Source organism: Aphis gossypii, chromosome X, assembly GCF_020184175.1.
Source record: "Aphis gossypii isolate Hap1 chromosome X, ASM2018417v2, whole genome shotgun sequence".
Taxonomy (NCBI): Eukaryota; Metazoa; Arthropoda; class Insecta; order Hemiptera; family Aphididae; genus Aphis; species Aphis gossypii.
This window is the reverse complement of record NC_065533.1, coordinates 8,954,659-8,980,899: the sequence shown is the minus strand read 5'-3', so window position 1 is coordinate 8,980,899 and position 26,241 is coordinate 8,954,659. Positions and strand designations below refer to the sequence as shown.

At 26.4% G+C, this 26,241-nt stretch overlaps 1 protein-coding gene and 1 pseudogene across 1 annotated transcript; one reads left to right on the top strand and one right to left on the bottom strand.

Moving 5' to 3' along the window:
* Positions 1-163: 163 nt before the first annotated feature.
* On the bottom strand, positions 164-13,863 carry LOC114124618 (ankyrin repeat domain-containing protein 50). The gene is made up of 17 exons (XM_027987921.2): positions 13,440-13,863; positions 10,665-11,444; positions 10,291-10,554; positions 9,943-10,223; positions 9,636-9,879; positions 9,301-9,564; positions 7,655-7,744; positions 7,186-7,592; positions 6,892-7,118; positions 5,998-6,244; positions 5,745-5,928; positions 4,930-5,146; positions 4,218-4,388; positions 3,908-4,152; positions 3,676-3,832; positions 2,750-2,840; positions 164-2,681 (listed from the first exon to the last, which is right to left on the bottom strand). The coding sequence occupies exons 2-17, from the start codon at positions 11,334-11,336 to the stop codon at positions 2,507-2,509; spliced, it is 3,936 nt and encodes a 1,311-aa protein (XP_027843722.2). The 5' UTR covers positions 11,337-11,444; positions 13,440-13,863; the 3' UTR covers positions 164-2,506.
* An 11,549-nt stretch (positions 13,864-25,412) lies between these two features.
* LOC126552318 (uncharacterized) lies at positions 25,413-25,919 on the top strand (annotated as a pseudogene).
* The last annotated feature ends 322 nt before the right edge of the window (positions 25,920-26,241 follow it).

Genomic DNA, 26,241 nt, shown 5'->3' with positions numbered 1-26,241 from the left:
TAAGATTAATCTTGTAGTTCATGTTACGAAAAATAGAAATTGTTTTCAAAATTCTTACCAGAATATACATTGCTTCTATTATAGGAATTTAAATGAGCATTTTTCTTTATAAATGGATAGTCACAAGGAATTTTATGGAATAATTGAAAAAAATAACACAAAGTATAGTTTAAAATATATTTTCATTTATTTAATTTAATATAATTCAAGCTTTACTAAAAAAAATTCTATCAGTCTACTTCACATCAGAATCATAAAAAACTAAGTACCAAAAAAAAAAAAAATGTATATATAAATCGGCCGTTGAGCTTTGCTTGTACAATATTATCAAACATAAGAAACGACTTTAAAAATTGTACTAACAAATTTATTGACTAGAAACTTAAAGTAGTTTAAAAAAAAGCTATTACTTCGTACAAATGTTTCAGTTACGAAAAAAAAAAAAAGGAAAAAATAGGTAATAAATAAATTACATTATTTATACGTAATAATAATATTGATAAAAAAAAAAAAAAATAGGAGGACTAGAAAGGTTTATTTGTATTACAAAATAGTTAAAATAAATAAGGACTAATTGTGATGTATCATTAGTTATTAGGTTTATAAATTGAAATGGACAAGTAATTTGTTAGTACAAAGTGCAATTTTAATATTATCGTATACAAACAGTAGGTAGACATCAAACTTTAAAATGTAAAATAAAAAAAAAACTAATAAGAAGTCATAAAATAAAAATTAATATTAACTCATTTTTCTACATATTAGTTTATAAAACAGGGCTTTGAATATGGTTTTATTAATATGGTAAATTATAATAATGACCAAGCTACAACAACTTTATTGCAAATAATAAAAAAAAAAAAAAACAAAAACGGGTTGTTGAAATTGATACGACAAATTCTTCAACAAAACGAATAATAGAAGTTAAGCAATACATTTTATGGGGTAAATACTCAAACCAGAACTAACATACAAACAATACCTTAATAAATCTACATAAAAAAAAAAAATATTGTTGATAACAAAGAAAATTTGTTCATTAGACAATCTAATAGTAGTAAGGAATACGCACTACACCGAACACAGTGGTATAGTAATAGTGATTTATAATAATTTTTTCTAATACTAAAGTTGTAAAAAAATAGGAATTTTTTAAAAGTCCAGGTTTTATAATCATAAATACAATCTATATTATTTGATTTATCACAAATATGCCAAAATGAGACATATTAATTTGTATAGTATGCAGTAATGGTATGCATTTCAAACTACTGTCATGAACATTCTTGAGGTAGTTTTGTTTACTGACATTAAATACAATGTTATGTGTAAATGTAATAACCACGAGAAAGAGAAGATGAATACGTAAATATTTTCTATTATTAATCATATTTATTTTACTGTGAAGGACACTCAATTGACGACACTCGTAAGAAATAAATTACTATAAAAAAAAACTTAAGTATCTAAATAAATATAAATAATGGTTTGTTTAATTTTAAAATTAAATACTATTGTCAATATTTGGTTTTATAAAGTAATACACATTATCATATAATAAGTGATATTTTAGTTTAAGTTAAAACTTAAAACCCATTATTGTAAATTGTATTGTTTTAGACAAATATTTATTTAGTGAATTAAAAAAAAATTTTTTTATAAATACAATTTAGTTTACACAAATGTAGATTTTGGTTGATGTTCAACAATCTTCAGTACACTCACAGAAATAGTTCATTTTAAATGCAAATTTTAGAATGGAATTTTAGTATTATACATGTGTTTGAATTAGTAAGATCCAAAAAATATTCTTTAAAATTATTACATGAGTAATTTATTAATGCTCATTTCTACAGTTCTATCACAAACACTATCATTTTTAATTCATTATAAATAAATATTACAGATACCATTATAAAAAATTTCTTAAATATATAGGATGATTCGCGATGTTTAAATTTAATTCAGATTTTAACACTTAATAACATCTTCAAATTCTAAAATTAGATTGCACTATAAAATGTATTCTTAAACCATATTATAAACTAAGAACAAATAAATCCGTTTTTCCTTTCTAATGTGAAGTTACAAAATTACTCTGTACAACCAAAATAATAATTGTCTTACAAATAGATGAATGTGATAAATACTTAGTTCTTGTAACACACCATATTTAAAAGATAATAATTATATTATATTGGCCACAAATACTTAAGAGAACGAAGGGAAGATATAAAAATATATTTCATCAAAATTAGATCAACTTGATACAAAACGTACATAATTTCTATAAATCTACAGTATAAATTATTACTTGGTATACTTATTTTATCATTTAGGCCTAGAGGATGATTGATAAAACATAACTTTATTACTAAGTTAGTTTTCAATCCATACATTGAAATTAAAACAAAATGGCAACTTTTTAAATCAAAATTTTACAACAAAAATAAATAAATACTCTTAAAAAAAAAAAAAACTCACTTGGAGGATATAAAAAATATAATTACAATGGCGTTTCTTTTCGCCATTTAAAACTATCAGTGGGCAAATGAGGGGTTTTATTTTTACGTCCAGCAGCCATTTCTAAACCATTACGAATAGCTGGCATTATCCTTAATGCTGGATTAGTAACAATACCATTACGTTTTTGCTTGTTGTTTCCCAAATTTTTATTATGACTAAAATAAAATATTATAAAAATTAACATAATAATCATTAAATAAAATCATGATAATATAATATGTACTTGGAATCAGAAGTCGATTTTTTTAACACAGCCTTATTACCAAGAATAATTCGCATATGAGTGTCACGTGAAAAATGATCATCCGTCAATACTGAAATAATATTGAAATGTAAGTACATACAAATTCAAAACATAAATCATAGGTAGAGTCTAGATATAATTACAATTAAATATGTTGCAATAATATATCAAGAAATATGATAACAAATAATATGCTCTTAATATATCAAGTACCTACGTTCAAAAATGTTGGATATTGATGGGAATATTAATAATAATTAAATTCAAATTTTCAATTAATACACACAGCAAGCTTTTTATATAATAGTCTATTATTATAAATTATATGAATTATTTATTATTACAAATGACCTAAATTGTGAAAAAATGACGTTAAAAAATACACAATATGCATTTAAAGCTAAAAATGCCCAAAAATGCAAAATTAAATTAAAATATTCTACATCAAGGGAGCATGAAACAAATTTTTAGCTAAGATAGCATTTTATAGAATTAAAGGGAAAAAAAATGCAAAAGTCATCAACATACTAATTCTAATAATAGATAAATTGAAAAAATAAAATTTTAATTGAAAGTAACAAACAATAGGGGAACAAAATATATTATATTCTTGAAATACAAAGAAAATGTCTTTATAAAAAAATACTATTAAGTTGAAATGCTAAAAATATTATTTACAAGTGAGTATTCTTGAATTGGAAGACAATTATAACATTTTAACTGAATGAAAATGAAAAACGAATATAATATTTTACCACTTAGAAATAGCTTTTAATAAATAAAACATTTAAGTAAATCTAATAGACTCAAAAAATTATTTAAAATTTGCAATTTATTTTTCAGGTTACAAAAAAAAAATGTTAATAAAAAAAGGGTAAGTTATTTAAATCAATGAATGACTTTACCATGAATACTCGGAGCTGAAGGTTCTTCTAAATTTGGGCTGTGAGGTGGTGTTGCATATATAGGACTCTGCAAAGGACTTAGTACTTTAGAAGTGGGTCTTGACTTGATACGTCGACTACATTGTTGTAATTTTTGTGTAAAAGTCAATGGAGTCAACTGCAAAAAATAATGATATTATTTATTTACATTTAAAATATATTCTCAACATGTTTACTGGTAAAATACTTTTACCTGTTTTGGTAAATCTTGGTGAGAACTTTTGGTACTATCAGTCAAATTAGAACTGGATTTGCTATAGTTTGAAACAAATGAAGTTCGTTTAGCTGTTGAATCTGGCGATTCAATGGGAGATGAATCATGAATCGGAGCATGATTGGTATTAGATAATAATGGATTCACTAATATAGCTGAGGATGGTTTAGTTTCAGTTGTTGAACCAGAACCACAAGAAGTATTAGCTGTATTAAATCCACTACCTGAAAATAAGATTTATTTGATACAATCTTTTTTAAATGTAAAAATGATTATTTTTAAACATTACTTTCGTTTTTTGTAGGACAAAATTGTTCTAGTAGCTTGACAATATTATCATGGCCACTTTTTGCAGCAATTTTTATGGCATTTCGTCCACAGTGGTCAGATACCAATGGGCTGGCACCTTGCATTAACAATAATCGAACACAAGTCTCATTACCTTCTTGAGAAGCAATACCTATTTAATTGAAAAATAAAACATTTAAATTCACGATAGTTTAAAACAAAAATAATAGTTAAAAGAAACACAATATGCATGGCACTTAAATTAAGCTATAATGATTTATTAAAAAAAAAAAAAAAAAATTAAAGGACTGCATTATATTAAGTTTTAATATTATATAGAAAAAATTAAGTGAATACTGTGATGTCATAAAACATGTAATGGAACTTATTAATAATCTTAATTGAATATATTCTGCATTTAAATTCAAAGGATACAAATATATTATAATAATTTTAACAATAAATAGTATATAATATATTATATTATAATAGCTATTATGAGTAATACAATAATAAATGACTGAAGTAGAAATTACACAATTAAAATAATAATAACAATAAAAATGTAAGTAATTAAATATATAATATAATATATATATATATATATATATATATTGAAAATTATTAAAAGATAAGTAATACATTATTTTAATTAAAAATGCAATAGCAAGGTATCTACACTTTTAGTCATAATATGTATAATAATAATTTACCCAAGGCTGTTGCTCCTTGATTACACGCATGATTAACATTAGCCCCATGTTCAATTAATAACCGAACAATGACAGAATGCCCTTGCCATGCAGCCAAGTGAAGAGGTGTTCTATTTTCATTATCAGTTGCATTTAAATTAGCTTTTCCAAGTTTCAACAATAAGGATACCATTTCACAGTGACCTTGCCAACAACTAACATGTAAAGCAGTTCGGCCCTAAAATATAAAATCAGAAGTTTTTAGTAGAAGTTTTTCTAAAATTTCAAAATAAATAAAAATTTAACATTTTAACAATATTAACTATGAACATTTTAGAATTAATTTAATTTAAATAGTTGATAACCCTTTCCTTAGAATATTAGTATAAATCTAGATTAAAACTCATTAAAAATTAATATAATTATGGAAATTTGAACAATATTACTAATGAATATACATGTGAAATAGAATTAATATTTTTAAATTGTTATCAAAATAAATGAAATCCAGTTAACTAAATACATAAATATTTAATAGTAAAAAACGATATTTATTAAACATAAATCTCGAAGTCTATAATTATTAAATAAATTTGAAATCACAAAATAACTATTAATAATATTATTTATAGAACAACAATATGTTTATTTTTATTTTTAAAATTATTATAATTATTTTATAATGCTAAACATATTTTTTTAATAATAATAATTTAATAAAATTTTAATTTATATTAAATTATTATTTTGAAGGATTTGTAGATCTTAATCAAAAGTAATACAATTTTAATTATGTTGAAGAATTAAGTTTTTAGTTTAAAACACACAGTACTAACTTCAGAATCTGTGCTTTCAACATCTGCTCCACCAGGGTCAATAAAAAATTTAGCCATTGCTAAATGATTTTCAAGAGCAAGAACATAGAGAGTACTTCGACCATCAGCATCTTTTTTGTTTACGTCTACTCCATATTCTACAAGACTTCTAACTACTTCAATATGACCTTCCAACGCAGCTAATCTAAAAGTTTACATAAAATATTAAAAATAATTTACAAAATTATAATTATTTAAGCCATAAAAACAATACCTTAAAGCAGTTCTTCCATCATGGGCTTTTTGATCTGGAGGAGCTCCATAGTTTTTTAAAAATTCACTTACTAATTCTGAATGCCCTTCTTCAGCAGCTAACATTAAAGGTGGTTTACCATCATTATCAGTTTGGTCAATTTTTGCTCCACTCTCCAACAATGTTCTGCAAACAACTTGATGACCTTCGAATGCAGCATAATGTAATGGTGTCCAACCAGAATTATCTCTATGTTGTTCATCAAGACCTGAAATATATAACTTTTTAGACGATGCTCTCCTGGCCACAAATGTGTTTACTTAGCATGTGAATTTGAATAATTAATTTTTATTTTGCATTTTTTAGTTTTTAGTCATTATTTGGTCATTTTCCTACATTTTTACTGATTTTACACTAGTTAACTTCTTATTGTTTCTTGTTGACCATTATGCAGATAACTTAAAACTTATAAATTAATTAAAAAATACTTGTATCTTTTATATTTTTTTTTTGTCATTTATAAATGATAGTTGCATTTTTTTAATGTTTCTTAAGTCATCAACTTCTGAGCCCAATTTATGACTATAACAATTTTATAGTTAAAACTAACTATTCTATATTCAAAATAAGGAAGACAGGCTGCAGCGACTAGTTTTCATCGGTTTAGATAAAAAATTAGATCAAATAGTTAAAATTGTACCAATCCTCAAAAGAGAATTTTGAGGTGTTTTTTGAATTGGCAGAAATAAGTATAAAATGGATTTAAGTCAAAAGAGGATATACCTATTTAAAAATGATTTATAGAAAGAAAGAAAAAAATGTTTAAAGAAAAATGTTGTATTTAAAACCGGTTTTGAAACAAATATCCTTATTTTAATTACATTTGTCAAACTTAAAATATTAAAAAATACATACCTCTATCTAGTAGTTGTGATACCACAACATTGTTCCCTTGAGCTGCAGACACACTAAGCACAGTACGTCCTTCATTATCTATGCTGTCCACATAACAACCCCAAAAAAGTAAAAGTGAAACACATGCAGGATGTCCCATTGATGCAGCAGCCCACAAAGGCGTTCTACCTAACTTATCACAGTGGTCTACATCAGCTTCTGCTTCTAACAAAATTTCGCAAACATCTCTGAAAAAATCAATTATGATTTAAATTAAAATGGACAATAATTTTGTTAATTAACTATTAGTAATACCTATGGCCTTCGAATGCGGCAACAAGTAAAGGTGTCATCCCATCTTTATCTTCATGATCAACAAAAGCTCCAGATTCCAACAACAAAGTGACAACTTTGGCATATCCTCCATTAGTAGGTGCACATAAAGCAGCAACACTCAAAGCAGTACGGCCATCACTATCTTGATGATTGATATTCGCACCATTATCCAGCAATTTTCCAACTATATCGGCATGGCCCATATATGCTGCAGCAATCAATGGCGTTCTACCATCACCATCAGTAGTATTAGGGTTTGCACCGGCTTCTAGTAATTTTATCACAACATCATTGTGACCTCCCCAAGCTGCAGCACGTAATGCTCCACGTCCTTCACAATCAGAGCATTCTACATCAGCTCCATGTTTGAGCAATAACTCCACTACCTAATAGTATAAGATATAATTAGTCAATTTATTATATAGTTAGTCAAAATGTATGTTATTACTTGTGAGTGACCACCCCACGCAGCAGCTCTTAAAGCAGTCCAACCTTCAACATCTGCATGATCTATTTTACAGTTATATTTTAATAGAAGCTGAAACAAAAATAGTTAACTGTAAAAACTATTATGAAAATAACAATGATAAGTATTAATGTAAAGTATAATTACTGAGAGTATGTTTTTAAAAAAAAAGTAAAAACTTAATTTTTTTTTTAACTCTGGAGATATTATCATTCAATTTTATTTAATATTTACAAACAAATATCACTGTCATAAACATATAATTATCAATATTTTAAGATGAAAAAAAAAATACTGCAGAAGAAATAAAGAAAAGAATTATTTTCACTGTCAAGAATTGCGTATTTTATTTATAAGTTTAAATTATAAAAAATTGTATTTATTTTTTATCATTGATTAAAAGACTATTTTCTATACGCAATACTAGTTAGGAGACAATTCTACTAATCTTTTGTATAATTTTTATTTATTAATGCCATTATTTTATAACCAATGATTAATCTTTGTATTATAAATAATGTGTATAAAACATATGTTGTAAACAACAGAATAATTATTGTGTTAAGCACCATCCTTATTTTTAATATTGACATACAAGCCGAATCATTGCTAACATTAATTTAATTTGTGAATTACAGAATATTTATTATGCTGACCAAGTACTAGTGCTGGGAAGTACTTACATTTTTTGATTCATTCCCAATTTAAATTTAATAGTAGTGATAACTACTTTAATTAAATTTAAAATTTACTAATGATAATAATATAATTTAAGAGCACATTAAAAACATTTAATTAATTATAAAATAATAAAAAAATTCATCAAATTAAGAAAAAAAAAACTTGCTAAGAGGATGTCATACCTGTATGTATTATCTTTATCTTACTATTGCATAACTTACCAAAACATCCAGCAATTCTAATTTTTTATTGCAATCCTAAACATTAGTATGAATTGATCTGTTATTTAACTTTAAGTTAAGAAGATTACGTGTTCTCTCACTAATTTTTAAGTGAAATATGAACATTTTTAAATATTAATATTTTATTCTTGTAACTCCCTTAAATATTAAAATACTATGACAAATTCAACAAAAGAATATGGATTATGTTAATACATTTAAAATTTATAGGGCAATTTACACTAATATTTAAGCTAAATACACAAAATTGGACAAGATGAATAATTATGGTATGTTATGTGTTAGTAAGATGGAGGATAAACATTATAGAAGTATAATGTCATAATATCCTGTTAAATTGTACAATTTATAATATGTATATATGCAGCTTGACACTTCCTATTTGTTAATTACATAGAAAAAAAAAGAAAACTAATATATAATTAACATTAGCGACACATTATAGATATTAACTAAAAAAACCTACTCAATGAAATTGCATTTCTATTACAGATTAATTATTATGTGTTCGCAAAAAAAAAATATAAATAAATGAAGAGTTATCAATTAAACTACAATAGCTATACTAATTTAAAAAAAAAAAAAAAGATAAAATCTTTGAAAAGTATGAAAAATGTCACTAACAGCAAATAACCTTTTAACCAATGATAAATTTCAGTAATAAATAATGGAATACTAAAATATATGCATAATTTATTTAAATACCTCTACAACTTCAAGATAACCATGACGTGCAGCTATATTAAGTGGTGTTTGTCCATTATTATCATTCACTTCTAAATTTATATCTGAATGAGCTTGTAATAAATCTCGAAGAACATTTAAATTTCCATCCATTGCAAGTAAATGTAAAGTATTCCTACCATTGATATCTACTTCATATAAATTTGAAGGTAATGAAGTATTTGAATAAAGTGCCAAATTTTTTTCAAATTTTGGGGATGATACTAATCCAAAATTTGTTTCAATCTAAAAAAATTAATTACAGTTAATAATAGATAAAATTTTAAAATTTCAATACGATTTTTTTTTTTTTTTACCTTATTAGATTTTAGATCAACATCTGATTTAAAACAATTATTGGCTCCTTCCAAAAAATTAACAGTTTTTCTATCATAACAAGGAATTGTCATACTATCAGAAATTTGTGCTCCACTGTCAATCAACCATAGTAATGGCAATAAATTAGTGTCAGAAAAATTTGTCCAGACTGGTAATGGATTTACTCTTGATAAATGATAAGCTAATTTATGAGTTTCTTCATACCCAGGAGGTTTTGAACATCTAAATAAATATTAAAAAATGAAATTATTATAATTAATATAATTTATTTTAGAAAATAAATACCTTAGCGTATAATGAAAAGCAATCATAGCATGTCCTTCATTAGCGGAGCACAAAAACCTTCTAGTACAATGTTTGACATCTAGGAACCATTCTCCGAAACTGTGATGAAATTGTATTATTTTTGAATCTCTTGGTAATGAAAATATTCTTCTTAATAAGCTAAATCGTTTGTGAAATTCCTCAACAGTCATGTATTGGTATACAGAATGTATAATACTACTTAATTGTTCTTCTGATAGAGGTTCAGGAGATGCTAAAATTACATTTAATAAAGGCCGTACCTAAAATACAAATGTAAAGTTTAATTTATTATAAGGATTTAATTTATACATTTTTGGATGTACTTACTTTTGAAAAATGTTTTGAATTCAAAAGCCTCTGACAAAACCATAAATACAGTCCATTAAGAGTTCCAGGAATATCTTTAATTTCCCTCAAGACTACACATCCATCGGCTATTCCATCTAATACCCTTTCCAAGTAAAGAAAACAACCATTACTTTTAATATGCAACTGATTTAACATTTCAGCTGTATCTCTACTCATATGTTGGCGTAAAGATTCCTCAGATTCCAAACGGCTCAATATATACTGTTGTATATCTCTAACTACCTATGAATAAATATTAAATAAATTTAAAATAAAAAACAGATAACAAATTAATGAAAATATTACATACAATTGTATGATAAATATAATTAACAAAAAAATAGTATACATACTTGTGATTTACGGAGATCATCTATGCAAATTTTACGAAAACCAGAGAACATACGAGCAACATTTTTGTTTTGTCTACGTGTTGTACAAATAAGCATCAACCATTGAGGAAATAAATGATGATGAGTAGCTAATAGCTCTGTAATAGTTTTACTTGAATTATTCTTAAACTTTGGATCAGATCTATCATTTGAACATAATCCTTCATCAACTGAATCAACTAAAAGAAACATTGTATGTTTTGGTAATTCAAGATCAATTAGTGGAAATACAACAGCTTTTTTAAATGCATCATCAGCATCTTTTACTATATTGATTGGAGACAAAGATTCTTGTATTGCTGGATCAGATTTTAATCTTTCTTTGTATGATTTGGGCAATGAATCAGATAATTGTGAAATCAAACTTAGAATAAAATGTGTAACTGATAATGTGTTGATATTTTGAGCTTGACAAAAATGATAAGCCAATAGTCTTCTATTTAATGCACGTTGTTGTCTGCCAGATGGATGAACAATTTCGCAGCATAATGAAGTTTTTCCACATCCAGCACCTCCAACTAGTAGTGCTCCACATGTTTTCCAATTGCTTCTTTGATCAAAACAATGTAATAATTTTTGAAATACCCATTCACGGCAATAGAATGGTTTTTGAGCCAAATCACTTGAAGTCATTTTGTTCTGATTGTTTTCATATTAGTTAAAAAGTTCTTGATCATTGATATCATAGGTTAATTTAAAACTATTAATTTAACTATTCATATGTAATAAAACACAGGTAATCTGAAACATAAAAAATGTAATTAATTTTTTATCATAAGTAGGTACTCACTAAAGATTAGTATATTTTTGCATAACTATTAAGTAAGTTATAAAAAAAACATTTATAATGATATAGTATATTATGTTGGCAAAAAAGTTAAATTTAAATAAAAAAAAAAAACCATGAGTAATTGCTGAGATTGTGTTAGTTTTGACTCTACAACACTACCTATAACTTAATATTATAAATTACATAGTAAATACCTAAAGCAATGCATTTAAACTTGACTTTTATCAAATGTAAGAAATGCGTAGATATAAATTTCTTAATTTATAATAATTGTTAATTCTAAAAATATATGAAATATATAATAAACAATTATTATAAAATTGTATTCATAACATGTCAATGAGGTTATCACGAATGGATCTTAATGGAAATAATTTCATGAACCTTGAACTTTATTAAATAAAAACACAATTGCAACACAAAAAAAAATGTACTAATACCTATTGTATAACATATTTCATAGTAAACATGCTATATGTTTATATTAAAATATAATCTAGAAATGTTTTTTATTTAAATAATATTAAAATGTAAGGTAAAAGTGGGAATACTAATCAAGAGGACATTACACCCATTCACATTGTCACAGACTTACAAATACATAATATAGCTAATTGTTCATTCTCATCTGAAGAATCTATTTAACTCTTTTATGCTTAATACTGCAATGATCTTACTTATAATCAAATTAAAATTTAAGAATATCTAAGTAGGTTTTTTTTATAATTTTAATTTTAAAAGTTAATTATAAACTTTCTAAAATTCTAAATTTTTTATGCATTTTAAAATGGTCACAACTCGCTTAAAATTAAAATATAAAAGTTTAACAGATAATAGGTATTCTTCTTTTTAAGTTTACTTTAATAATAAGTATTAAAGAATTGAATGGAATCATTAGAATATAATATAATTTACTATGTTATGCTGTTTTTAGGACAAAGACAATGCATACAGATTATTTAAACTAAGAAGTTTTTTTTTTTGATAAAATGTAATATCTACCTACTCCATTAATCATATTTTACAATTATTTTCATTTAGGTTTATAAGTCTTATATTTCATTTATTAATTACTGTATAATTTTACCAATATGTTTATTTAATAAATGTAATTATAATGATAATATAAAAGTATAGATTCTTAAGTAATGAAAAATACCGGCAATTCATTTTATTCCTCAGTTCACACTAAATACAATAATTATCCAGTAAGTAATCACAACTTATTAAATTTGTTTTAGATGGTATACATATAACAACATAACAAAATTGTTGATTGACCAAAACTTAACCAACTATCATATTGCCCCAAAAATAAATAGTACGTGAATTAGTTGACTACATAAATCATTGCATTTCCTAATAGGTCGTATAGACCTAAATAGTGGTACATAGTATGTATATTTAGCCTAGTATATTTACAATGAAGAATCATTGGATAGAAAAGGAGCTGCTTGTATTCAAAATAAATTGAACTCAGACATAATTTAATAGATAGTCATTTAAATGCTCAAAATATTTCTGATCATTTTTAAGAAATTGTGACGAATGTCATAAAGTTGCTCGGTGCTCTTAGAAATGATATTAATCATAATGAGTAATGAATTAAAATCTATGACTCGTGCTAATTTTGTAGTTGTACATTTCTTACCAATGTGATGAACACACTTAATAACATCAATTACCATACAGATTTAATTTATACGTATTGGTATTTACGTTTACTATGAGTTGGATATTATTCAGACAAATCGAGTACCTATCTATTGTAATATTATAGATGTGTTTGGCGTCTCGAACGACGAGTGTCAGTTAGAACTGTTGGTTGAACCCAACTATTTTTACGGTTGACCGGACCGAACCCCAGTGTCTGAGACACCTATGATCCGTCAAACAGCAAAAAAACCATTGACACTCGACGTCCGGCCGCTGCGCGCCGTTCTTACCTCTGAGACAACGGTGACAATAGACAGACGGACTTCCGTGACACAACAGAAGGGGCGCCCAGCATGACGGTGGACCGGAAACGAAACGCTGGCTGACACACGGACGGACGTTCGTCTCTCGGCAAAACGGTCGAACGGGAAATACCGGAGGAGGATAGAAGACGGCTCGAACTCGTCGGCGTCGGAACAAGACGCGACGACACAAACGACACGCGCGCGACGTTATCGTTCGGACGCGGTTTGATTTCGGCCGTCACACCGGTCGAGTAAACAAAAACAAAACGGAATGGGATGGAGAAAAAAAAAAAAAAACGAAATTAATTCTCGCCTGGTTAATATCACTTCCCCGCACCGTCCGTAAGACGTGTGTTTGTGTGTTTGTGTGACCGAATACACGCACTACGGTGGATTCTATCGGCGGCGGTAGTAATCTGCCGATCGGTAGGGGGGCGGCGGCGGCGATAGTGGAGAGGACGGCGGCGGCGGCGGCGGAGAGACAATTTCAAGCGTGTGATATCCGCGCCGCCGTGTAAAATCCGGCGAACGTGCGTGCGCGTGTGCGCGAGCGTTGGGTTCTGCGCTACTTGCGAATACGGTGGCGGTGTAGTGGGTGCTGTTGTTCGGAACGTTGTCGTCCTGACGTCACGCCACCGCGGTTTCCTCTGCCTCCACCGTATGATATTATTATCGTTGATAACGTCGTCGTCGTCGTCGAATACCCGAGGTAGGTATGAGGTCTACGCCGTCGCTTTATAGGGTCAAAATAATTATTTTTGCCGTTTGTGCGTTCACGATAGCTGCAGCTGCTCCCATATAGATGTATTTTCTTCGGAGAAATAACTCGCTGCTCGGTGGCACTCGAGAAAGGAGAAAATGACCGATAGGAGTGAGGAATTTAATAGGGGTATAGTCCGTATAACGATAAATACACCGTAATAATATGATGATGATTCTACGAAAAACCGTACCATTATATTATAGATATTTATCACATAATAGGTATGGATCGACATAATGTATAATATCGATCAAACATCCCGATCACAGTTCGTATTTGTCTGTCATTTGTTCGTGTTCAAAATTAATTTTTATACGTTGTATTTTAACGTTGTAATTATTATTATTCCATTTTTAATTTTTTTTTTTTTTTTTAATATTTCAACAATACATCGTCGAGTTATTTTAGATTAATATAATATTTCAATAAATAAACCCATTATTTTATTATAGGTATGTAGTTATTGTTATTTGGTTACCGAATTCCATTTGGTCACTAGGTCAGTGTTAAGATTTTTTTAAATAGGTACCTATCTATTTACCAAATTAAATAATATTCTTGAGATAAAACAAAAATCGTTTACCAGAGGTATTTATTCGGTGTGTTATCGCTCAAACATAAATAAAATATGTGAGCGTATTCATTAGTCGTTATTATAAATTATAATGTAGTCGGCGACCGGCGTAATAAATAGTCGAAAACTCATAACTCACAGCATTTGAAAAGCGTTTAAGCGTTATTATTATTTTCAACGACTATCAGCTACCTATCGACAATATTAATTTTCCAAAAAACAACTAAATTTTTCAATCTGCTCTTGGTATGCTCTATTAACTATTATTTTTAATATATTGTGGTCTGTTGTATTGGTAATTATTATAATATTAATAATTATTTGATAAAATTTTAATTTTTGGAGGTTTAAATATACACAAAATTATTAAGAATTTTTTTTTATAATAATTAAAATATAATATAGTATTTTGTTTAGAATCTAAGTAAAGCATTAAAGCGATAAATATATTGATCTTGCAATGATGTTTGCGTGTGTACATGATAAGTAGGTAGTCGATAAAATGTTTCGATTTTCAACTTAAAGGATTATTTTGGATATAAACTCTTATCTAGTTTGTACTTTGGAGAGGTTAAAATTAAAAATTCCAAGTACTTTTTTTATATTCAGGAAACAATAAAAGAAAAGAGTGTGGACAAGTGATTACAGGCTGCTGTACATTAATATATAAGAGTGTTAAATTTAAATCCAATGATAGGTATCATTGTAAACGAAAAATGATTCTGAACGTAGATGATTTGTCAGCATAGGATATACATTTTAAATTTGTTGGTGAAAAAGGTAGTTTATGTTTTAATGAAAAATGTTATTTTAAATTTATACAAAATCGCGTAACGATATAATTATTTATTCATAACGTATACGTCCTAGATAGGTACTTGAAAATTTCACCAGTTATTTATATTAGCATAATCTTTACATAATTTAATTTTATAAATATTTCGCTTATATTAAGGTTATAAATAGCTAACATTTAAAATATTCGATTTTGTTTAGGTACCCAGATTTTTTTTATAAATTTCGATAAAAAATTTTTTGGCCAAGTCAAAATACTTGGAAATTTCATATAAAGTTCCTCATGAGTTATGCTTATATAGAGATATAAAAAATTATAGAAATAATAGCATCATTTTTTTTATTAGTATTTCAAGTTCGAATATTGACAAAAATTTGTCAAAATCATGAATATTTTCAAATTATTTTGTAGTTATAAAATTCAGATGTGCCCACGGAGCCTTTAGATATTAGTCTCGCGGAGCAGTTTGAGAACTGCTGCAGTATATAATTCATCAATTATACTTAAATAATTAATGTTAGAAATTTTTTCTTTGCGTATTTTTTGATATATAAATGCATATTTTACACAAAATTGCATATTTTGCATAACACGTATACATTTAAATGTTTCAATTTTATTTTATAATTGCATCGTTATATGCAAAATGTATAGATTATAATCTATAAACCCTGCGTTGTATGAACAATTATAAATTATAATATACAAATTTGTTCCACTACATAACAACTGAAAATATTTTTAAAAATATAAAATTATCTACGTTTTCGTAGAGTATCATTATTACTTATTAGTTATTAGTTGGTAGGTAGACATATCTAATTGTAGGTAGGTATATTGTTTCTCCTATCGTATATTTTTATCTTATCTACTATAATATCTACTGTATCCAGTTATCGTCAATACTATACCAAACTCAAAAGAGTGACAGACAGACGACTGCAGTTCGAAATGTACATTCGGCAATAGCCAACGTATTATAAAACGTGTTCATTTTATATAAAATTGTTTGTGTTTGTTACTTTACAATGCCAAAGTGTCCGAGTTTAAAATTACCATCACTTAAAAAATCGACTGAATCGTATAAATGTTGATTCACCATCAAAATCTTATCTTATTACAGCATCTAAAGCTCTTGAAAAAAACAAATAATAATACTATTACAACATTTATAAATGATTGTCTCAGAGTATTACAATATGTATCATCATATTTTAATTTTATAACTTTACGATGAACAAAAATCTGTAATAATCAAAATTTATTTTGCATGCTTTGTGCTTTTTAAGTGCATATTTGAAACTTTTTAAGTTCATATTTTAAAATTGTAAATGCATACATTTTTACTTATTAATAATAACCCAACTAATATACACGATGAAGTGTGGTTGTAAAATGTTTTTAACAATTTGGTATGTTATAGTAAGGGTTAACTATTAACTACACGATTTACACTGAATACAAAACAATGTAGTGTTGTAGTAAGTCTGGTTCACATTACAGTATGTGCGTCATGTAACCGTGTCGTGCTTCGTGAATTTAATACATTTAGTATTTACATCATATTATATAATATTATAGGTAATAAAAACGTTTCTAATACGTTACCTAGAAGGCTACAAGTGGAATATAATCAACTTGTCAGTTGTCATGAACAAAGTTTATAGTGATAACTTAGCTTTGTAAGATAATTATTATTTATTTAATGTTTCCATGATGCTGAGCATTCACAGACTCACAGTCTACTATTCTGTACTTTACCAGTTAATACACTACATAGTACTAAACAGTGGTGTTAAAAATAAGTACTGTACAAAACAATAACTAACAAACATTTACTATGATGTAACATGTTTTTACTGGTTTAAAATAACGTATCTCAATAGCTGATACCTATATAATAAATTCACTATGACGGGTAAAATATATATACATCTATTATGAAATAATATCGACCATTTGATACAGAAATCAGATTACAAATGGAAAAACCTCAAAATTAATCGAAGATAATGTTTTTATTTTTAAATCGGTTCGCAGTAGTAACTGCGCACCGAGTTGCATTGTATTTATTAGCGATCCCCTCACTTGTCAACTATACGTATTACGTATTTTATATAGGCGTGCGGTGCTGTCACAGTGTTGTGCACCGATTAGTGTGTGCTTTTTGCATAACTGTTTTTACTTTAGGAGCAATAATATGTTCACGACCTAATAATTTTTTACCAAAAAATATTGTTGAATAATTTTTTATGGATAGCGCACCGATATTTTTGAAAAACAATTTACAACGGTGAAGTTTTAAAAAAATAAAAAATATTTTTTTGATAAAAGTAATGCGCTTGCACCTGCACACCTACGCTCGAGCCGCCTCTGCCCAATGGTACTAAAGCTTATAACTATATAGGTAATATTTATTATTTAATAATAATTACTATTAACATACCTACCATTTCTATCTATGTATATTGGCTACTATGCCACGATGGGTGTTACGGCTGTTTTGGTTATTTCTGTAAATTCGTGATGATTTACAATACGATAATGTGCAGTATCTTGTCACCGAACTCGGCGTGGTCCCAATTAGTTCGGATAACTGAGATTCTACCGAAATGGTCAGCTCCCATTTCGCCGCCGTTTCATTTCGCCGCAGTTCCATTTCGTCAAATTAATTTTTTAAGTAAATTTAAGATTACAAATAACATACTAATTAGGTATATTTATGTAAAAATAGTAATAATTAGGTGTCTTATAAAGTCATAAAGAAAAAAATCAATATTTTCTTAATAAAAAAAAATAATAAAAGTAATTATATAAAATAATATAAAAAAAATTTTTTTTTAAACTAGTCATAATAATATAGTTATTATATTATATTATATAAAATTATTTGTTATGTTTGATTAAATAACTAATATTGTCCAAATAATCAATCCATTTCATCTGCGGAGGATCGCTCGTCACTCTTTCCTTAAGACTACAAATTCTTTGTTCCAGCTTAACATATTTGTTGTAAATTCTTTTTACTTTTTTTCCACGTTGAAGAAGTTTCATGTCATCCTCAATTTTGGCGTGTTCTTTTTGTAATATAACTATAAATTCAAATATAATGGGGTGATTTCGATCTGCTGCTTTATTTAATGCTTAATGCCAACCTTCTAAATCATTTGTTGTCCGTCTATCTGTATTAGTCCAGTGGTTCCAAATATATCGGCTAAATCTAAGCGTTAAATCGTCTAACCATGTTTCAATATAATAATTCAACAATTCTTCCACATTTTCATTATTTTTAGGTTTTTCACTCCCTATTATTAGTCATAAATCATCTAACTGTTCTATAGGAGCTAGAGGTAAAGCTGAAATCCTACGAACTAAAGTTTTAATTAGTGGATCACCTTCAGATGAAACATAATCACTTCGAAGACCAACATCAACAACTTTCTTATAAGCTGCCTGTGTATAATGAAAAAAGCATCCACGAATTTGTGCATCAGGATATTTATTTTTTATTGTATTAAACATCGTCAATTCAAAGTCTAATTGAAAAATTGTTAGCAATAGACATTTTCCTAAGCTATTAGCTTTTGATATTAAAAGGTCAATCATTCAATTATATGTAGTTTCAGATTTATTTGGAAGTAAAGCATACATTCCTGGGAATACTACATCAAAATATACAAAATGTATAGTATATAATTTTAAAAATATTTTTGGTACACTTTTAAAAGTACCATCCATAAATAGAGTTTTAGCATCACACATTTTAGAAAAAATTTCTGGTTTTCCAAAAATTAAAATTTTATCATCTAAACCATCGTTACACAAAATAAAATTTCTCCCATCTAATGTTTGACGCCACAAACCTGGTATATGTAAGTCTTTTCTATTTTCAGGTTGTGGAGGCACTTCTTTACGTTTATTTCGATGAATGCTTGATTTTACTGATTGATATGTTGCTACAGCTTTTTCTCTTTCATTTTGGGTTATACAATCTCCTTCTTGTCTTAAAAATGAAGTTCGATCTTCTTTATAAATCTATAGAAATAAATAAGTAAATTTATACTTAGCGTGATATCTACTATAGTTATCTATCTATCTATATATATGTAGGTATATACCAATATATTAATCTATAAGTGTGGACTGTGGTCGTAGTATATTATTAAACATCTTTAATATATTTAAATAATTTAATCATAAAAATCGTAACTTTGTTTTTAATTATTACGTATACAATATAATATAATTATTATTATTCTTTATTTTAAATAAATAATTAAATAAGAGTGGTCAATTGAGTAACTCTTAGCTATTTACACAATATTTTTATGAATTATATTAACCTTATACTAAATGGCAAATATTTATGATTTTGACGAATTTTTGTTAATATTTTAACTTCAAACGCTAATAAAAAAAAATTGTGCCTATGTATTCTTATGAGGAACTTATGAGGAACTTTGTATTAAATTTTCAAGTATATTTTGACTCGGCCAAAATTTTTTTATCTATATTTATAAAAAAAAAATAATAAACAAAAACGAATATTTCAAATGCTTATAAATAGCATTAAAATAAGTAAAATATTTTGAGAATTAAATTATGTAAAGAAAATTACAATCTAAATAACTGGTGAAATTTTTAAGTATCTACGACTTATACTTTTTGAATTATAACAAATATTTTAATTCGCTTGACTCGTTTTAGGATAAATCGTTATCGTTACATAGTTTCATAAAAATTGAAAATTTAAATGTACTTAAAATTTCTCCTATAATGATGCTTTGAGTTTTCTCTATAGCTACTTGAAGGAAAATTTATGGCAAATTTTTTAACCTTAGATACAATCACAAAATTTTTTATGATTTTTCATCTACAAAATTACTTGCAAATTTTCGCAATTTTCTATATTATATATTATATATTGAAATATATCATAATATTTTTATTATTAATGTCCCAAACGATGAAGATTGATGATACATATTAAAAGCATTGTTTAGCGTCTCGATTTTAAACATATAAAATACGTACAAAGTCTTTATATGTAAGTAATAAAGCCTATAGGTACTATGAAAAATTACACCATTATAATGTTTGATGTAAAAACACAGAATATTTGGTTTAATTTGATTATATTTTAAGAGCTTACCGTCTCTAAATAACTCATCGACTAATTGTGTATTCTGCGTTGATAGTCCTCTGACAAGTTGATCCATGTAATTCATCAGCAAATCAGTAGTAATATTTCTTTAGCGAAAGTTGTCCGTTGACCACTCGGTCTTCTGAGTATAAGCTAAAAAAACATGCATAGTTATTATAAGTATAGAATAGTAGTAGGTACGTATAAATCACTTAAGCTGAAGATACTCTAACAAACAATTCCACCACATTCTAATATAATATACTATTTGTTTATAACATTTGAGGAGGGAACATACTTACTTATCATAGGCTGTAATAGGACGACTGTTTTGAATCCGTTCCATATTTTTTTGTATCTCTTCTTCTATATCGTATATTAAAATTCATGTTGGTCAGTCTTTATATTTTTTCACTAAAACTATTAACAGTATGAACATCGTTGTAAGCAATTAGTAATAGAAAATTGAAAACTAAAGTTTAAGGTAATGTTATTACCTCTTTCGAACTATTTAAGAATATGCCGATCTTGAGACTTAAGGGAATATTTATATCTTTTACTCTTCGATAGTAAGAATACTGTTTCAATCTCCAATTCATTAAATTACAATCATAGTTAATTTACACATTTCAAAATTTTACAGTTATATTTTAAATCCCATACATCGCATTTTTACAAATTAAGTTGACATTATAAATTACTTACAATTATAACTTATTACAATGAACAACATATTGTCATTGCTAAAAGTGATTAGTGAATTACATCAGTTGATTGATTGAATACAATAAAATATTTGTTAGTAGGTAATAGTATATTTAATAGTGATAAAAGATAATAATTTTTTTTTTATCTATACAATGTAAAATGTTTGATGAATACATATTATCAAATATAACCATTTATTGACTAAATGTATGTACATACTTTATCTTAAAATTCAAATGTGCATGAAATTTTATTAATTTTAATAGACGTATTAGGTACCTATTATACGTTTATTCGTCCAACTCGGTTTAAGTAGATTTATTTTTAATTTGTAGGGATAGCTCTCATCTCTCAAAACTGACATGCACAGTGCACACATATACTATATGTCTACATAGGTCGTTATTGTGTGCACATTACTCTAAACCGATTCCATCTTCTCCCACTCATTCGTAATGTTTGGTTAAATTTTGGTAACCAAATATTCTAATTATGTAGTCAAATATACATTTTGTTAATTTAACATCTGTCCTCGGATCATGTAGTGAGCCAGTTTTATGTTTCCTTGAACATACCATCCTATGTGTTTCTTCCAGGTTTAGTAATCGTCCATTTTTATTAAAGGTCCCAATTTCTGTTTCAAAAATAATTTGCTTGTTACTAAATTTCTCTATTTGCAAGAAGAAGTTTTGGTCAAAGTATTTATCATAGCATGTAATATTAAGTACTTGAAATTGAGTAATTCCTAATCTATTTAATATGGTCTTATCTGAGCTACCATTCCATGTTACTATAACATTTATTTTGTTTCCTTTTAAAATGTAATTTTCTATGTATGAAGGATTTAAAGTACTTTTACTTGAACTAATACTTGTTTGTAATTGTTCTATGCACGCATCTCTCAATTCTGGCTTGTTCTTAAATATTTGTTTTATTTCTTCCATAGCGTTTTGCAATTCATAATCTTTCATAGTTCGCATTTGTTCTTCAATTGGCAATAATAGAGGTCGACCTTCTAATTTTTTTATTCTAAAACGATCGAGTCTGTTCGACATGGCTCCAGATATCAGTACCATACTTGTTCGGTGTAGCATAGAAAACTCAAAATCTATGATAATGAATTTGTGGGTATCATATCTGTAGACAATAAATATCTATTAATTCATATATCTATAATAGGTACACTTTACATTATTATATTTTAACATACCATCAAGACTGAGCATTACGAATTAAAAGATAAAATTAAGTTAATTAACTCGTTACTTTTTTTTGAAATTAACTTTTAACTCAATAAGTTACTTTTTTTTTAAGATAAACGTGTTAATTTCAAGTTAATTTTATTCAAAAATTTTTAAATTTAGTTAATTTTTGTCCAAAGAATAATGCAATTTTGAATAAATTATATTTTTAGAAAAGTAAGATTTTTGATAGCCAGTTGATACTTAGATGTATCATTTTAAATTTCCCCAATGTTTTTCTTGAACATAAATAAAAACTATCTAATAAACATTATTATGTACCTGGAATTTTTTATTTTGCAAATTAGAAAATTTTAACTTAAAACTATGTTAAATTACTTTTTTTCAAACTTAACGTTTAACTTAATGAGTTAACGAAGACAATATAAGTAACTTTTCACTTAACTTAACTTTATTATTTTAAAATAACTTAACTTAACGAGTTAAAAAAAATCATTAACTTGCTCAGCCTTGCATATCATTTTATTTATTTTATCATATTATTTGGTGACATACTATTTTTTACTAACTTATCATGTGTTAAGGATTTTTTAAGGTTCTTTATTTTCTCTAAAAGCTCTATTTTATAGAATCTACTTTTTATTACAGGTTTTTTAAGATGCATTGGTTGAGTATATTATGTTTTTGCTGAACTTAATTTGCATTAATTTATTACATAAAGTCTTAAAATAAAAATTGTCGATAGTACTAATAATCCTATTATAATGTACATAAAATAAATTTTTGATTTTATTTCAATTTTTCTGACGATTTAATTCGTCGTTTACCATTATAATCATTTCATCTAAAGAATGTGCCATTTCATGAATATTATTCAATTTTATCGACATTTTTTTTATACTTTGATAATTCTATTGTTTTTATCAATTCTTGTACCCTCAACGTTAGGTTTAAAATTATTGTAGATTTTTAAATTATATCCCTAGTAGAATTTAGACCTATTTATTTGCATTTGCTTCACATTCATGATACAAATTTCTAAGTCCCGAGTTTTCAAATTTTACTATGAAATGTTCGTTTTCATCTTGTCATGTTATTGTTAAGGTATCATTTGTAATAGTATTGATCCATTTATTGACGTACTTCAATTCGCTTTACAGATTTTTAGTTATTGACTTATTGTCATTATTCCTGCCTGACCCGAATTAAGTAATATATTATGAATTTTAAATAAAGAAGCTGCTCAACATTGTTTCATTGATTCATGTTTATATACTGAAATTCTGAACAAATATTTGTTGGTGTTTACTGTTATAGTTCAGTTTCGGTACAAGTTATAATTAGTTATAATAGTTAATTTATTTATTTTATTTTATTTTTATTTTTTTATTTATTTAGTTATTTTAGTTATAATTTTTCGTAACAATGTTACGGTAAAAGTAGTATATTTTGTACGATTTCTAATGTTTCCTACATATTGATAATTCTGTTTTTAAAATAATACTTCTATTGTTTTCTAAATGATGTAGCAAAACTCTGTAGAATGTTAGCTCCAATTCTGTTATTAATTGAATCCTTCTTAAAAAATAATAGTTGATCATTGTTTAGTAATTTTTTTTCATTACTTTACTAAGTTTATAAATTTTATTAAGTTGTGTACCCTTAGATAAATGAAATTTATCGGTAAATTTAATGTTGTTTACGTTTATTCTTTAACTAGCTCTCGTGATATTTCAATGAGACAACTCTACTTTTTAAATTTTTCAATAAAATCTTAATCAAATTCAAAGTTTTGAGATATTAGTAAATAAAAACACATTGCAACCGGTAACGGATTTAATGTGAATGTAGCATATACAGTAAGCGAAAGTAATATAAATATAGTAACTTACATATTATATGGCAAGTGTAAAAGAAATTACTTAGCTACCTAACTATAGGCAAAATTATCGTTAATTTAAAAATTTCATTTATTACCACGGAGACCGCACATCCTCTGTTAAGTCCTCCCAAGGGAGGCACATATCACAGGTTGGAAAATGCTGATATACACAATAATATAAGATGATTTTAAGGTACATCTTATTTATACTGTAAATCTTTAGTCTGTTCACACTATAGTAAGACGGTATTGACTTAAATGTTAATTGTATTAAAAAGTTGAATGTAATTTCAGTATTATAAATTAATATTTATGTAATAAATGTAGTATTTTTGTTTAAAATTAAATCAACCTACTGTAACTGAAACCTAATGATTTAAATGTGGAAACTATGAAAAATCTATTAGTTTCTTGAAAATAGCAAACATTTTGTATCCTAATTCTTTTCAGATGTTGATAAACTTAGTATTTAATTATTTTAAACGATCTAAATATGATTTAGCAAAACACTACTTATTTGATGCTATTCAAAAGTCACCCTGTTATTATTATTATTAGATTTGTTTTGCTGAATCATTAATTAAAAAAAAATTGTATGGAAAAGGCTGAATATGTATACACCCAAATTTTAAAAGCATATCTCGATTCATATATAATGAGAAATAAATATGGAAAATTTCTATTATCTCAAAATAGATTTAAAAAATGCTGAACAGCAATTTAAAATTGGCCAGAAAATTACTCCAGAGTATCAAGAAACTTTGAGTAATTTAGGAAATCTATACTTTTTGACTGATGAATTTGACAAAGCAATATTAAATTATCACAAAGCTTTAAAAATAAATGCTAATCAGAAATTGATTTTGTTTAATTTGGGGAAATTATACTTAAAAATAACTGAGTACCATAAATCAGTTAATGCATTTAAAAAAGCAATTTTTTTAGATCCATAAAATGACTCTGCTCTTAGATATTTAGCAATTATATATTGTCATCAAGATAACATGTTAATGTCAGTTGAAACCTACAAGAAATGTTAGAAATTAATACCTGATAATAAAGATATTAATTTAGAATTGGCTATGATTTACTTTCATAACCTGCATAACTATCAGGAAGCAGAAGGATGTTTTAAAAAATGTATCGAATTACAACCACAAAGAGACGATTTGTACAAGAAACTTTTTGCAATATATCAAAAGTTAAAGAAACATATAAATGCATCAGATATTTGCATGTCATTAGGTAATTTATATCTTAATAAATTTGATATAGAAAATGCAAGAAAGGCATTTACTACTGCCGTGTATTTAAACCCCAAAAATGCTGATAGGCATTGGAAAATCGAATTTACTATGCACAAACTGGGTCAATATGATTTGGCCTTAATTAGATAATTGTTAATCAACATAGTAGTTATTAAATAAATGTTTATCTTGTTATATATTAGCTATCGATAGGGTATTGGTAAACTTAAGTTAAAACAATTTAACTTTCAGCAATTAGAATACTTTAGAATTGTATCTGATCTACTATCACAACCTTAACAATTATCAAGAAGCAGAACATTATTTCAAAAAATGTATCAAATTGAAACCACAAAGAGAATTTGTACAAGAATCATTTTGTAATATATCAAAAGTTAAAGAACATATAAATGCATCAGATATTTGTATATCATTAGGTAATTTATATCGTAATAAATTTGATATAGAAAAT